The 12,468-nt window shown below is 48.8% G+C and overlaps 2 protein-coding genes across 2 annotated transcripts; one reads left to right on the top strand and one right to left on the bottom strand.

Annotated features, from left to right (window-relative positions):
* Nucleotides 1-3,649: 3,649 nt before the first annotated feature.
* EMWEY_00029150 (hypothetical protein, conserved) lies at nucleotides 3,650-7,421 on the bottom strand (the record flags this gene model as incomplete). The annotated part of the gene is made up of 5 exons (XM_013481485.1): nucleotides 3,650-5,028; nucleotides 5,362-5,567; nucleotides 5,754-5,783; nucleotides 6,170-6,878; nucleotides 7,076-7,421. 5 exons carry the CDS (start codon nucleotides 7,419-7,421, stop codon nucleotides 3,650-3,652), a joined length of 2,670 nt encoding a protein of 889 aa, XP_013336939.1.
* Nucleotides 7,422-11,231: 3,810 nt separating this feature from the next.
* Nucleotides 11,232-12,232, top strand: EMWEY_00029160 (hypothetical protein, conserved; the record flags this gene model as incomplete). The annotated part of the gene is made up of 1 exon (XM_013481486.1): nucleotides 11,232-12,232. A coding segment is annotated over one exon (1,001 nt), but the record flags the coding sequence as incomplete, so codon positions are not given.
* Between the last annotated feature and the right edge of the window lie 236 nt (nucleotides 12,233-12,468).

Raw genomic sequence — 12,468 nt, forward strand, 5'->3', positions numbered from 1 at the left:
CTAGTGGACAGCGCAAATGCTGACGCAGCTGCTGAAGCAGCAGCTTCAGCATCAAGAAATGATTGAGCAGAAACAGCAGACACAGGAAGTACACCCGACGATAAGACACACTTGAACTAAGGGGAAGAAACATGATGTTTTGCCGCACAGAACTAGAGACCTGATAATACGACAGCCTGCATTCCGAAGAAACGTATTAGGGTTTGGGATGGTTTAGGATTTGTGCTGTTGAAGCTTTAACGGTTTGTCGTTTAGAGGGTGTGTGACTCGAATTCTTGCTTTTCGGTGTCTGCACAGCTGCGATAAGGGCAATAGGGCTTCATCGTATTTATGTGTTACAGAAAAGAAACAAGCACCAAAACCCTAAGCCCTAGACCCATGAAACCTAAATGCTCAGCAGACGATGTCTGCAGGCACAAATGCAATTTCTCACCGCGGTGTATGATGTGGTTTTGGTGGATGTGTTTGACTGCCATTAGTAACTGCGACAGCCACTTCAATATTTGTGCTTCTGGAAACGGGGTGCCGCTTTCCTCTTGCTTTCGAATCAAATCCGACAGATCACCGCCTCATGCCAGTAACGGAGGAAACGGAAAAAGAAAAACAAATGAAAGCCATAATTTTTAATTTTAAGCCCCCGACGCTGAACGCTAAACGGGGACGAACCTTTACAGGAACAAATGACGAACTATATGTCACAAACGCTTCTTCTATTGTTGCTTGCTAGGCCTGCCTGCTAACCACCACCCTGGTGACAAGTGCTCTTGCTGTGTTTGTCTCACGCACCCTTATCCACTCCAGTCTCTGTACCATTAGACCTAAACCCTATTGCTATAAAAGGGCCTTACCGTCGCAGAAATTCATCACAATGTGCAGATTTTGGCCTTCGATGTAACTGTCGAGATACCGAACGATAAATGGATGATCAAGAGTCGAAAGTAACTGAGCATTGCCGCATGCATATGTATGTATGTCTCAATGCATATTTCTAGTGGACTTCAATCGTATGTGTGGATGCGCGTGTAGCTATATATATTGGTGCATCCGCATCTGCTTGAGTTTTGGAGATAAAGCTTTCACATTTGTCACACGGCTGAACAAACATTTATATATACATATTATCACCCTGCACAAATTATAGGACAATATATATATGTTTATGTGTAGATGTATGTGCTCGCATTCTAGCTAATAGTATTCAAGAGGACAACAAAAATACAGGGCACATTTATACATAGATGTGAATGCACCTATGACACAACAAACAGCAGTTAAGGTATTTAGGGAGGCAATAACACGCCGTACTTTTACTTCTTGGATGCAGGCGATCCTTTCCTTTTGTGGGACCTTCCCGACGTCAATAACCTTGGCGACGACTCTACGAAAGAGTAAAACAGCGAATTAAGGTAGTGACATGGGTCTACTGTGAGCACTGTGCAGTAAGAGTCATTCCACTGGAATACGTTGCCGACAAAAAGATTAAAACAACGTTGAAGACGCACTTCTTCCCCTCCGGATCTGTCGCGAGATAAGCCCGGCCATATGCTCCTTCTCCGATGCATTTGAGCAGTTTGTATGATCCATGAGGAGCCATTTTTTAAAATGGGGTCTTCAAGTCTAAGGCGCTGTGATGCGCTGTCTGGTTCAACCAGTTCGTTGTATCCTTTGCTAGTGTATTTCTCCTCAAGCGGAGGAGCGTACTGTCAGAAGCGAAAAGAAGGTGCCGTTCCCAACTGTGTGATTGGAAATGGTGATACAGCGGGAAAGAAACCAAAGACAAGAGCCCAGTGGACCGGTATACGCACAACAGATGAGAGGGAGTGGCACTTCCGTTGAAAAAATACAACAGGTACGAGAAAACAAACTATAGCTGAAACAACGTGGCTGATTTATCCAAAATAGCAAGCTGAACAAATTTTCACAGAGCAATACATCATATATGCTCCCAGGTATTCTGAACTTGCCAAGGACGGGGAGGGTTGCAGGTGACCACGTCGTGCTCCACTGCATAAAACAAAAGGTCGTTAGCTCACCTAAATGCGCTTAAAGGATAATATATTCTAGAAGTATATTGAAATAAAGCTAGCAAAACGTTCGCCACCCCAAATAGCTTACGGCGTTCCCACAACTTTCTCAGAGTTTGGTCACACCAGTTGTCCGTCATGTCCTCAGTCAAGGCCTCCACGACCGTCAACTGGCAGGCTTTTGTAGACATGCTGTGTGCTCTTAAAAGGCAAAACTGACAGAATTTAGATGTTTTGAACTGTCATTTAGTGTATTAACTAATACAGTTGGCCAATGCCCACTCTGCTCTCCTCTCATTCCAAAACACTACAAAAGGCCCTTGATCCCCACGATTTCCAAGTTCCAGTTCCACTAGAAGAATCTTATGAATGACTGCCTTCCTGTGTCAACTGTTTTTCTAAACAGCGGCAATATGCACTAACCCTGTTCTTCTAGTGCTAAACTAGACCATCAAACGCCCTTCCCCAGCCCTCCACTAGCATACTTCATTCATCAGCAAACGGCCAAAAAAGTTGAAGTTTTGTATAGTGGCCCACTTTTGGCTGTATGCCACTCCTGTGGGGTTTCTGGGTAGAACTATGGGGTGTTTCTGTGGCAGATACCAAGGGATTTACGCTGCCTTATTCAATTGTTAAGAGCAGCTCCGTACACCGTAAAAATGAGAACGCTTCATCAAACTGATCCACTCCCTGCTTGAACCTTTTTGCAACTCCTGTCGTCTTATGATATGCACACGAACTGTTGAGAACAACCATAAGAGCAGAGGCACTATTCAGCACAACAGGCAGTGCGACACCCTGCAAAACCCAAACTTTACTCCCGCAAACAACGCAAACGACGAGAGAGATATTCCTTCCTTCCTTCGACGTGGACAGAAAATCAGGTGCAAGTTCCACTTAACAGCTTCACCAAACTATGAACTGTTGCGCTCCACATTCCTTGGGGTTGGATTTCGGCGGCGGAGCCATCTGCTGCCCTTAAACCTGATAGATATCCTCAACACTTAATGCACACGAATCTGGTCACCGTGTACAAGCGTTCATACACGTAGTATACATTCAGTAATTGCTCCCAATTACATAATGTTTATCTTCACTTGCATTCCAAGCACCTGCTTGAGGATCCTTTACTCAATCAGTTCGTCTTCTGTAATCGTCTGAACTTGATCTCCCCAAGAAAGCCGTCTTATCGGCCACCACATTTCGGCGTTTGCTCAAATGCCGTCTTTTTAAATGCATTCGTTTCTTTGGTATTATTGACGAGTACAACGATCACGCGTCAATAATGATACATGCATAACTCATTTCATGCTGCTAATGCATTCCCTGTACGTGCCATGTAGGACCCAAATGTGCTTCGTGTGATTTTGCTGTGTTGCGAATTTCGAAACTGTACAGGTGCCACACAGCAAGTGCAAAACCTTGTGCGGTACATTACCCCTTTGATGTATACTATTCATTTGACATAGTCACGAAATGCAATCAGCGGTGTCCTGTGCTACACACTGACAAACACAAACAGCAGACATATACCTTCAGGAAAACCTCCAAACCTGGAGTGTCAATAGATACAAAAAAAAGAGGTCCCCTATCATCTTCTGGCACCAACCCAACCCAATAATCGTTCAAAAACCGGGATGACCTCTGTAAACATCTGTGAAAACTTGGGGGGATTCGATCCTGAATGGGCCGAATGCTCCCCTCAGGTCAACGAAGGACTGCTGCTGCATCTGTTGTAGTTGTTGCACCTGCTGCATCTGGTGCAACTGCTGCATCTGCTGCATCTGCTGTATCTGCTGCATCTGATGCATCTGATGCATCTGGTGTATCTGGTGTATCTGGTGTATCTGGTGTAGTGCATGCGTGTCCCCTGTAGCCGCTGTTACTGTCCCCAGCAACTGCTGCGGGCCTTGCGGGAAGTATACGAGACCCAGCTGCTGATGCCACGCCACCCACCCACAAGTCAGGGACTGTTGCGGAAACAATGTAGGGCAGCACTGTCTGTACACCAGGCCGACGTGAGATACACAGCCCGTAAAGGAAGTCAGGTCCCCCTCTCCCGCATTTCCTAAGAACACGGGGCTCCCCGGCATCGCCCAACTCAGCGGCAGGCGTAGCATGCTCAGGGACACTGGGAACGCTGCACCAGCACCACCAGAAGAGACAGCAGCAACAGTACCACCCTCAGCTGCATCTACACCTCCCCCGAGCCCTCGAATTCCTTGAGGAGCAGGTGAGCCGCAGGCGAAACCCTTGAAAGGCAACAGCTCCGCTGTAGAAGCAGCTATAGCAGCAGCCTCATGGTGTGTGAACCAAGTGTCCTGCCACCCCCAATTTGCCGGTGACGAGTGGTAAAATGGTCTCGAAGCTGCCCAAGAATCGCCCCACGGCTGCAACTCCTCCTGTGCACGGGCTCCTAACAGAGGTGCTTGAGCAGCAGCAGCTGCTGCTGCACTACGCGGAGATGGCTGAAGGCAGTTAGACCCGCTTGCAAACGACAAATCCAATTTCGTTTCGCCCTCGCCCGAATACAGGGGCAAAGCGGCACCATTGGCAACGGTAGGGAACCCCTGCAGCTGCTGGTGGAGCTGCAATTCGAGCTCCTCCACTTTCGTCTTTTCCTTGTCCTCCTGCTGTTGACCCCGCTGTTGTACCTGCTCCTGCTGATGCTGATTGTTGCTCTGCTGCTGCAGCTTCACATGGTGACGCCTCCTTAGGCCGCGGGTCTCATCCCTCTCATCCTCGGGCGATGCACGGCTGGAGTCAGTTTTCGCCTCCACCCGCTCCCGCGACTTTGGTGCTTGTGTCCGTCTGCGTTGCACAGAGAGATGAAATGCTTTCGCATCATCTCCGCCCTCCTCGACCGCCTCGCCGTCTGCAGCAGTAGCATCACCTGCTACTGCTGCAGCCGCAGCAGCTCTGCTGCTTCTTGAGAGGTCCCCACTGCTACAGCCTCCGTCGAGTGCTGTGCTCCCACAGGAGCCTACACTGCTGTCTAGAAAGTCTATAGGCACACACAAGAACATCCGGCCTCTCACAAGAGCAGTCAAACACACTGTTCCCCTTTGAGACATGTCGTTGTGTTAGCGGAAGCAGCAGTAAAAGCACCCGCAGAAACAGAGGCAGCATGAGCAAACGGAGCAGCAGCGGGAGCAGTAGATGTTCCAGCAACGGCAGCTCGGGCAGAAGGACTAGCGGCAGAGCTAAAAGTAGCAAGAATGTTAGCTGGAGGTGCAATACACTGCAAGGTAGCGGACCTACACGGGTGGATGCAGCAGCAGCAGCAGCATCAGCAGCTATTTTCTCTCTGCTTGGGGGGTATTCCTCCCCTCCCTACCTGCAGCTGTTGGCGAGGGCGTGTTGAACGTTTCGTCAGCTCCTGCATTGTCTATTGAGTGCTTTTTAGCTCTATTTGCAGCAACGAGGAAGGTCTTGTGCCTCCCCCTCTCCACAGGCAACGAGGTGGAGGAAGCATCACCCGGCGACTGCGGCTTCTGCACCAACTCTTCTTCGCCGTGCGCATGGCGGCAGTTGCGCCCTGCCCTGGGCATGAAAGAGAGAATATAAACGAAACCAGCAGCTGCATATCACAATATATAAATATGTACATACCTGCGTATGTAATTGTATATATACGGCGCGCACAGACAAGGAAATGACAGAGTATGCAATAAAGTAACAGCAAAGATATACATGTATACAAACACACATGCATTCAAACAAACAAACCACCGAACAACGGAAAGAGACCCACACAGCCTATAAGACAGGCAGACACCACAAAACGAAAAAAGGAACAACACGCACAAATATACACCCTGAGACGAACTAGTGGCAGAGACAAACACATGGTCAGCAAGCACGACGAGGCTATAAAGCGCATGATCTAAACCTGGCACGCATTGTCCAGGAGAAGCAGTTCAACCAGCACGAGCAGTAGTAGCCGAAGAGGCAGAAGAAGCACACGCAGTACTATCAGGAGCAACAAGAACAGCACGAGCAGCACGCGAAGAAGCTGGAGCACCAGCAGCAAGGTAGCGACGCCGTGGAGCGACATGAGCATATTTCATCTGTTTGCGTCGTTGGTGATGTGTCTATTGTAGCGCGTAGCTTGTGTAGGTAGTGTATGTACAGCGCATACTGACCCACACTTCCCCGACAGCCAGAACAGGCAGAGTTGGGTTTTGTACAGGTTGCCCGCGTGCCTGAGTTCTTCTTGCCCGTGCGCGAATTTGCAGTCTACTGCTCTACACACTCCCCTACTAAAGGAGACACATAGCCTCGTCTTGCGTAGGTTGATGGGCTGTCGGATCTCGCTGGGGTCGTGCGCGTAGCTGCAGCGGTTGCCATAGATGCAGAGGCCCCTCTGGAAGAAGTGGCACATCTTTGTCTTATAAAACCCCTCCCCCACGGTTCGTTGTACACTAACAGACGCCCCACTGCAGCCACCCAATTCTTCCGCAGACCGGCCTCCTACCCCTAAACCCTCAGATTCCCCGCTGGCCCAGCCACAGCTTATGCCGCCAGTGCTGCTCCTGCTGCTCGCGACGCTGCTGATGCGCATGCTGCTGCTGCACCTGCTGCGGCTACTCCTCTTTGTGCTGCTGCCGCTGCTGCTTTGGCGGCTGTTGCTGCCGCTATGCAGCCGCATATCCGACCCCGTCACATGGACCACTCCGTCCTCCCCCTCGGGACTGCCACTGCTTTCCTCATTGGTCTTCTTCTCTGCAGGGGCCTCCTGCTGAAGCTCCTCTACTGCGGCAGCAGGAGCTCCAAGAGTCTGCTCACTCGACTCTGCAGGAGAAATCAACGCTGCCAGAGGTACCCACGGCGAGTCGCAGCAGCCCACCTCAACTGTACAAGCCAAAGCAAACAGAACAGCAAACGAACCACCACTCCGCATGCGGAACCTCAGAGCATCCCCTTCAACAGTAGCAACGGCAGAATCCGCAGCACTTGCAGCCAGCAGCACTCGCAGTCAGCAGCACTCACACCAACAGTTACAGTAGCAACAATTGCAGCAACACCAACCGCAACAGCAGCACTCGTACCAGCGGCAGTACCCATACCAACAGCAGCACTCACACCAGCAGCACTCGCAGCAGCAGCACTCGCAGCAGCAGCACTCGCAGCAGCAGCACTCGCAGCAGCAGCACTCGCAGCAGCAGCATTTGCAGAAGCGCTAAAAAGAGGGCTACAAGTGGCCGCCTGGGTGTCATCTGAAGGATAGAAGGTCGACAGACAGTCATCGTCGGCTCCCTGAGGTAGGAAAGCTGCAGACGTCGTGACGAAGCCCACGCTCTGTGGCCCACCAGCACCCTGTGACGCATCTCGGTGTAGCGAGAATAGCTCAGGCGGCTGTTGCACCTCCGCCTCTGTCAATAGACCCAACGACATGGCTCAAAAGAAAGCAAAGGAACGGCTCCCAAAAGATGTGAGAAAGCAGAGACGAAATAGCCTTCGGTGCCTGCAAGGGGAACCAGGCCACTCAAGAGGTACAAACATACGGCGACAGTTCCACTCGCACGAATCTCACTGCACTGCAAAAGCAGACATCAACGCTGCGGCGCTGGTCTTGCTGCTGCTGCAGCTGACTAAGCTGCTGAGAGGCGTGCTGCGGTTGCCTCGCCTCCTCCGTCTCTTTCCTGGGAGAGCAGGCGGGCGTTTGTCTCAAAAAAAAAGTCCTCTCTGTGTCACAAGGCACGCTACATCATAAACAGCAGGAATTGGAAGGAACACGCTGAGGGCGATCTAACTCGCGGAAGCAGCCAGCCAGCATAAAAAACACAGCGCGTCTCTGAATAAACACGAAGTGCTCCGTTGTGTATAGCCCCCTTTAAAAAGTGATTCACTGTCTGGTTCACAAAAAGGGGAACTACGAATGATAAAACAACACAGAAGATTGAGCTAAACTCAATGTGTGCAAACAACGCCGACAAGGCAGACAAAACACAGCAAGTAATGAGCGTATGCCATCTACACAGCAAATCCAAATGCTGCCCGAAAAAAAGGAGGGGAACCTCTCCACAGTCTGCATAGCCTCGAATAGTTTAAGTTGAAACAATTCAAGAATAGCACAACTGCTCCCCTTCATTCCCCGGTTTATGATGACAGAAGACACACGGAAGAAATGCACCACACAGAAAACTCCAAGGACTCGATTCAACTCCTTCCCCCTCTCCCGCTTTCGTGAGATTCTCTCGCCTTTTTATAGCTTAGAGCACATGGAGTAAGTTTTTTCTTCTTTGTAATTCGTGTTAAATTACAAAAAAGGGTAAAGAAACCAAATGTGCAGAGCAGACCTCCAAACAGCCAGCGCACAACTCCCTGCTTTGAAAGCTGCCCCACCGGGCGGCTGGATAAGACCACTGGAAGCGGGCGCACGATGCAACGCTTTGGGGCACTGTGAAGCGTGCCTGCTCCTTTATTCCCCAACAATCAATTCAAACAATAAAACCATCTAAATATATTATTCATTTTAGCATTAAATACACCCAAGCTAGAGGGAATAAGAGCCATATACCTCCCCCCCACCAGTAGTCCAGGAGCGCAGCTGCCCCCCACCATCCCTTCTCCCGCAGGAGGTGCCGATTACACACAAGCCTTTTCTTCTTATAGGCAGTATTTTCCCAATATTTCTTTCATCTTTAGCCTATATTGTGTCAATTTCACAATTAACGTTTGCTCAAGATGAATTCTAGTGCCGGTAGAAGGAGTGGTATGTACACACTGCAAACCGTGCGTCATCGATAGGCCAATACCAGTTCAATACAGCTGAGGGGAATACACATGACACACAAGAGGAAGATCTAAATTCGGAGGCACCAATTACACGAATTAAACATTTCTACTAGTGTTGGATTGATGGTACTTTACGTCCTTTGGCGGCGAAGGAAAGCTCCCGTCCCCTGCAGATTCCTGTTCAATGCGGGTACACACACTACTGCATCTATGTATGTTGGCTATTGAGGACTAAACAGTCTACAACAATTTATGATTTGTCAGCGCATGCATACCCTAGTTATTTGTGCAATTTATTTTATATGTATTACAGCTTGTTACATCCCTAGTGTTAAGAATGGCGACGTTCGTGTTGCACAAGGGAGGTCCCCCTTGTTCACCAGTTCACCAGGAGAGGCGACAGTTGAGAGGAAGGACACTCACAGCTAAACAGCCAGGTGTATAATGCATATTAATGAGGAAGACACCGTGAAACAATATCTTTGCTGATGAATATTTGCTAAATGTTCAGCTTTTCTTCTTCCCTCCCTTAATAGACATCCGTCAGTAGGCTTTGCCTTACCACCGGAGGGGGACCAAAGGAGAGCAGTCTTGTTGCATAGGAAAAAGGACGAATTGTTCCCAATACAAAATATCGTTATAGAGAAAATAACTCATTAATAATTCAGTCCCCAAGAGGGCAGCCAGGAATTCCTGTCTTTATAGGCATCGGATCCAACTTAGTACGACGGAGTGTATGCATGCGGTAGGTACACCAACTACCCAGGTAAGCAAGGGGAGCGGCTATGGTAGCAACTAGATAGAAGAAATAAGACAGGCAACTAATATAGTGTCAATCCTTAACGAGGAATTATCCAATTGTTAACATAAAAGTCCTGTATCAATTGTTTATATTATAACAAGATTATTTACTAGGGGGAGAAACAATCAGGAAAAAGTTGGGTATAGGAGAGGAAATTAATTTGTATAATGATGATGGTGTTCCTTTCTCCCCAGGTTAATTCAGATAAATAACACAAAGACCAAGGAAATAACAACAATTAAACAATAACTGCCTAGCAGTTCCCCTTGTCCTCTTACTCCGACCCCTTTGCCGGTCCCTTATAGTGGGTCTTTTTCTTGGTCATGCAGTCAGCCCCAAGACCATGATAGGCTGCTGCGCACTTACGGCAGGTTGGCCATATTCGTTGCCTCTAAGAGATTCGCAGTCCATTGGATTCTATGGGGTATAGGGAACCTGACTACTGCTAGATGGGGAATTAAACAGTATTCTTTTTAATAATATAACTAGGTACCTTGGTACCAGTGCAGAAAGCCAAGGATCCCGACTACGGTTGGTTACTCTCGTTATACACAGCCCAAGCATCACCTTCGCTGTTTGGTGTAGAGATAGAGTTGTCGACTCGAGGGGGCCAGAAGCCTATTTATCCTCTTGTTCAGCATGCTGTATAGATAGTTAGGTAGAAGAGGAGGTAAACTAACACAGATTCACCTTTTTTGTTTTTTCTGTATTGCTGCATTCACCACTAAACTGTATTCGCGTGTATCGCTCTATCCGGTCACGGCTGCGATCTTTACCTAAAATTGACTAATTTGTCACTATTTACTTGAAAATAATGCAAATAAAAGAAGAACAACAAAAAAAAAGAACAATTGTTTCTTCTTCCTCCTCCAAACACCGCCATGATACTGCATCAGCCGGGGAGTTTGTAGGCGCGGTGGATGTGTTATATGTAGGCGTGTTTGTTCTTATTCTCTTTTGCCTGTTCGTTCTAAAATAAACAAGTATATATAAATAAGGGTTATAAATAAAATAAAAAAATATATTATAATCAGCAATGAATAAGAGAAGAGCTTGTTGGCTGTTTATATATACCCCCCGCCGAAGACAGCGCATGCCAGCGGCGTCAGCAGCGCCTCTTTGCGCTTTCTTGCGAAATTTCCTTCAAAAATAGCATTTGAAGGGAGAAAAGTTTTTCTTCTTTTATTTAATTCCTAAATATTAAATTATTTAATAAATAAAAAGGAAAAAAACCGTTATTGACAGCAGCAGCTGCCTCCGCATCTTCCGCCCTACTTGTGCAACTTCGCGGATTTTTTCAAGAGTTGCCTCTTTCTTCACTTTCCCACATTTCCTCTTTTGCTTCCTATGGCAGCAGCAGCAGCAGCAACAGCTTTTTGAGTGTCCAGGACCCACGCTGCTGCTGCAGCTGCAGCTGTTGCTGCCGCTCCTGATCCTGCAGCAACGGCTGCTGCTGCTGCTGCTGCTGCGACCGGAGCAACATCCGCTGCTGCTGCTGCATAAACTTGCTTAAAGCTGCATAATCGAGTGTCTGTACGGCTTCCACGAAGTCTGGAAGCCTTCATTCCCTACAAGAGAGCTTACTCTACGGTGTCACCGCAGCAGCGAAAGCAGCCGCAGCAACAGCAGCAGCAGCAGCGCCTGCTGCGGCCCTGCACCTGGCAATGAGCGAATCTACAGCAAAGGGGCCCCATGGCAGCCAGGATAGCATGGAGAGCCCTGGTAGCGTCAGTACACCTCGGAGCGATGTTTGCGACGTTGCTCCTTATCAGCGCAGCAACACCACAGGTAGCAGCAGCAGCAGCAGCAGCAGCATAAGAGGTTCCCTCATGCGTTCTCCTGCATCTGAGTTGCTGCAGTCATCAACACTGCAGAATCTTCTTGCTTCCCGAGATGCTTCTGCTTCCTCCGCCCTACCTCTCTCCCTCGCCTCAGCAGATGACAACAGCAGCAGCAGCAGCAGCAGCAACAGCAGCAACAGCAGCAGCAACGTGGACTCTGGTAGATCGGAGACAGAGGGGAGTGTAGATACAGAGGAGCAGCAGCACATAATAAAACAAGAGATGGCGTATGCAGCAAATGGTCTTCCTCTTGCTTCCTCAACTACTTCTGTATCTTCTTGTACAAAACCATCAGAAGCAGGCAGCAGCACACAAATAGATATTGAGACCCGCAGCAGCAGCAGCAGCAGCAGCAGCAGCAGCGGGTGGCCAGTTGTTGCCCAGGACCCCCCTGGATTTCCTTCTCTATCTTCAGGGTTTGGTGGTCGTCCCGCCTTCCCTCTCTCATCATCATCAGTAGCTGCTGCTACTGCAGCAGCAGCAGCAGCAGCAGCAGCAGCAGGAGATACAGCAGCAGCAGCAGGAGAAGGAAGCAGCATAAGGAGACTATCTAGTAGCTATAGTGCTGATGATACACAAAGAAGAAGTTTTACTTCTGCTGTACGCGGAGGTATTGAGAAGTTAATGCGTTTCTCTAGTTGGCGAGGGAGGGACGAGGACGAGCAGCAGCAGCAGCAGCAGCAGCAGCAGCAGCAGCAGCATCAGTTAGCATTACATCTTAAAGATGCTGCAGCAGCAGCAGCAGCAGCACACTCCGATTTCTTTAATGCAGCAAGGACACCACCCCTCCATCCTCCTGCTGTCCCTCCTGTACACCCTGCGGTGTATGGGCAGATGCTACCTATGCATATGCAGCAGCAGCAGCTGCAGCAAGAACATCCTCCTTTTGCTGCTCCTCCTGTAAGTAGTACACACAAGGGATTTCTACTGTCCCCTTTCTGCACCACCAGCAGCAGCAGCAGCAGCAGCAGCAGCAGCAGCAGCAGCACTTTGTTTAGTGTCATTTATATATATATAACTGTCTCCTGTCTCCTTATTGTTATATATATATATATATATA

This window comes from Eimeria maxima, genomic scaffold (assembly GCF_000499605.1).
Source record: "Eimeria maxima Weybridge genomic scaffold, Emw_scaff341, whole genome shotgun sequence".
NCBI classification, from domain to species: domain Eukaryota; phylum Apicomplexa; class Conoidasida; order Eucoccidiorida; family Eimeriidae; genus Eimeria; species Eimeria maxima.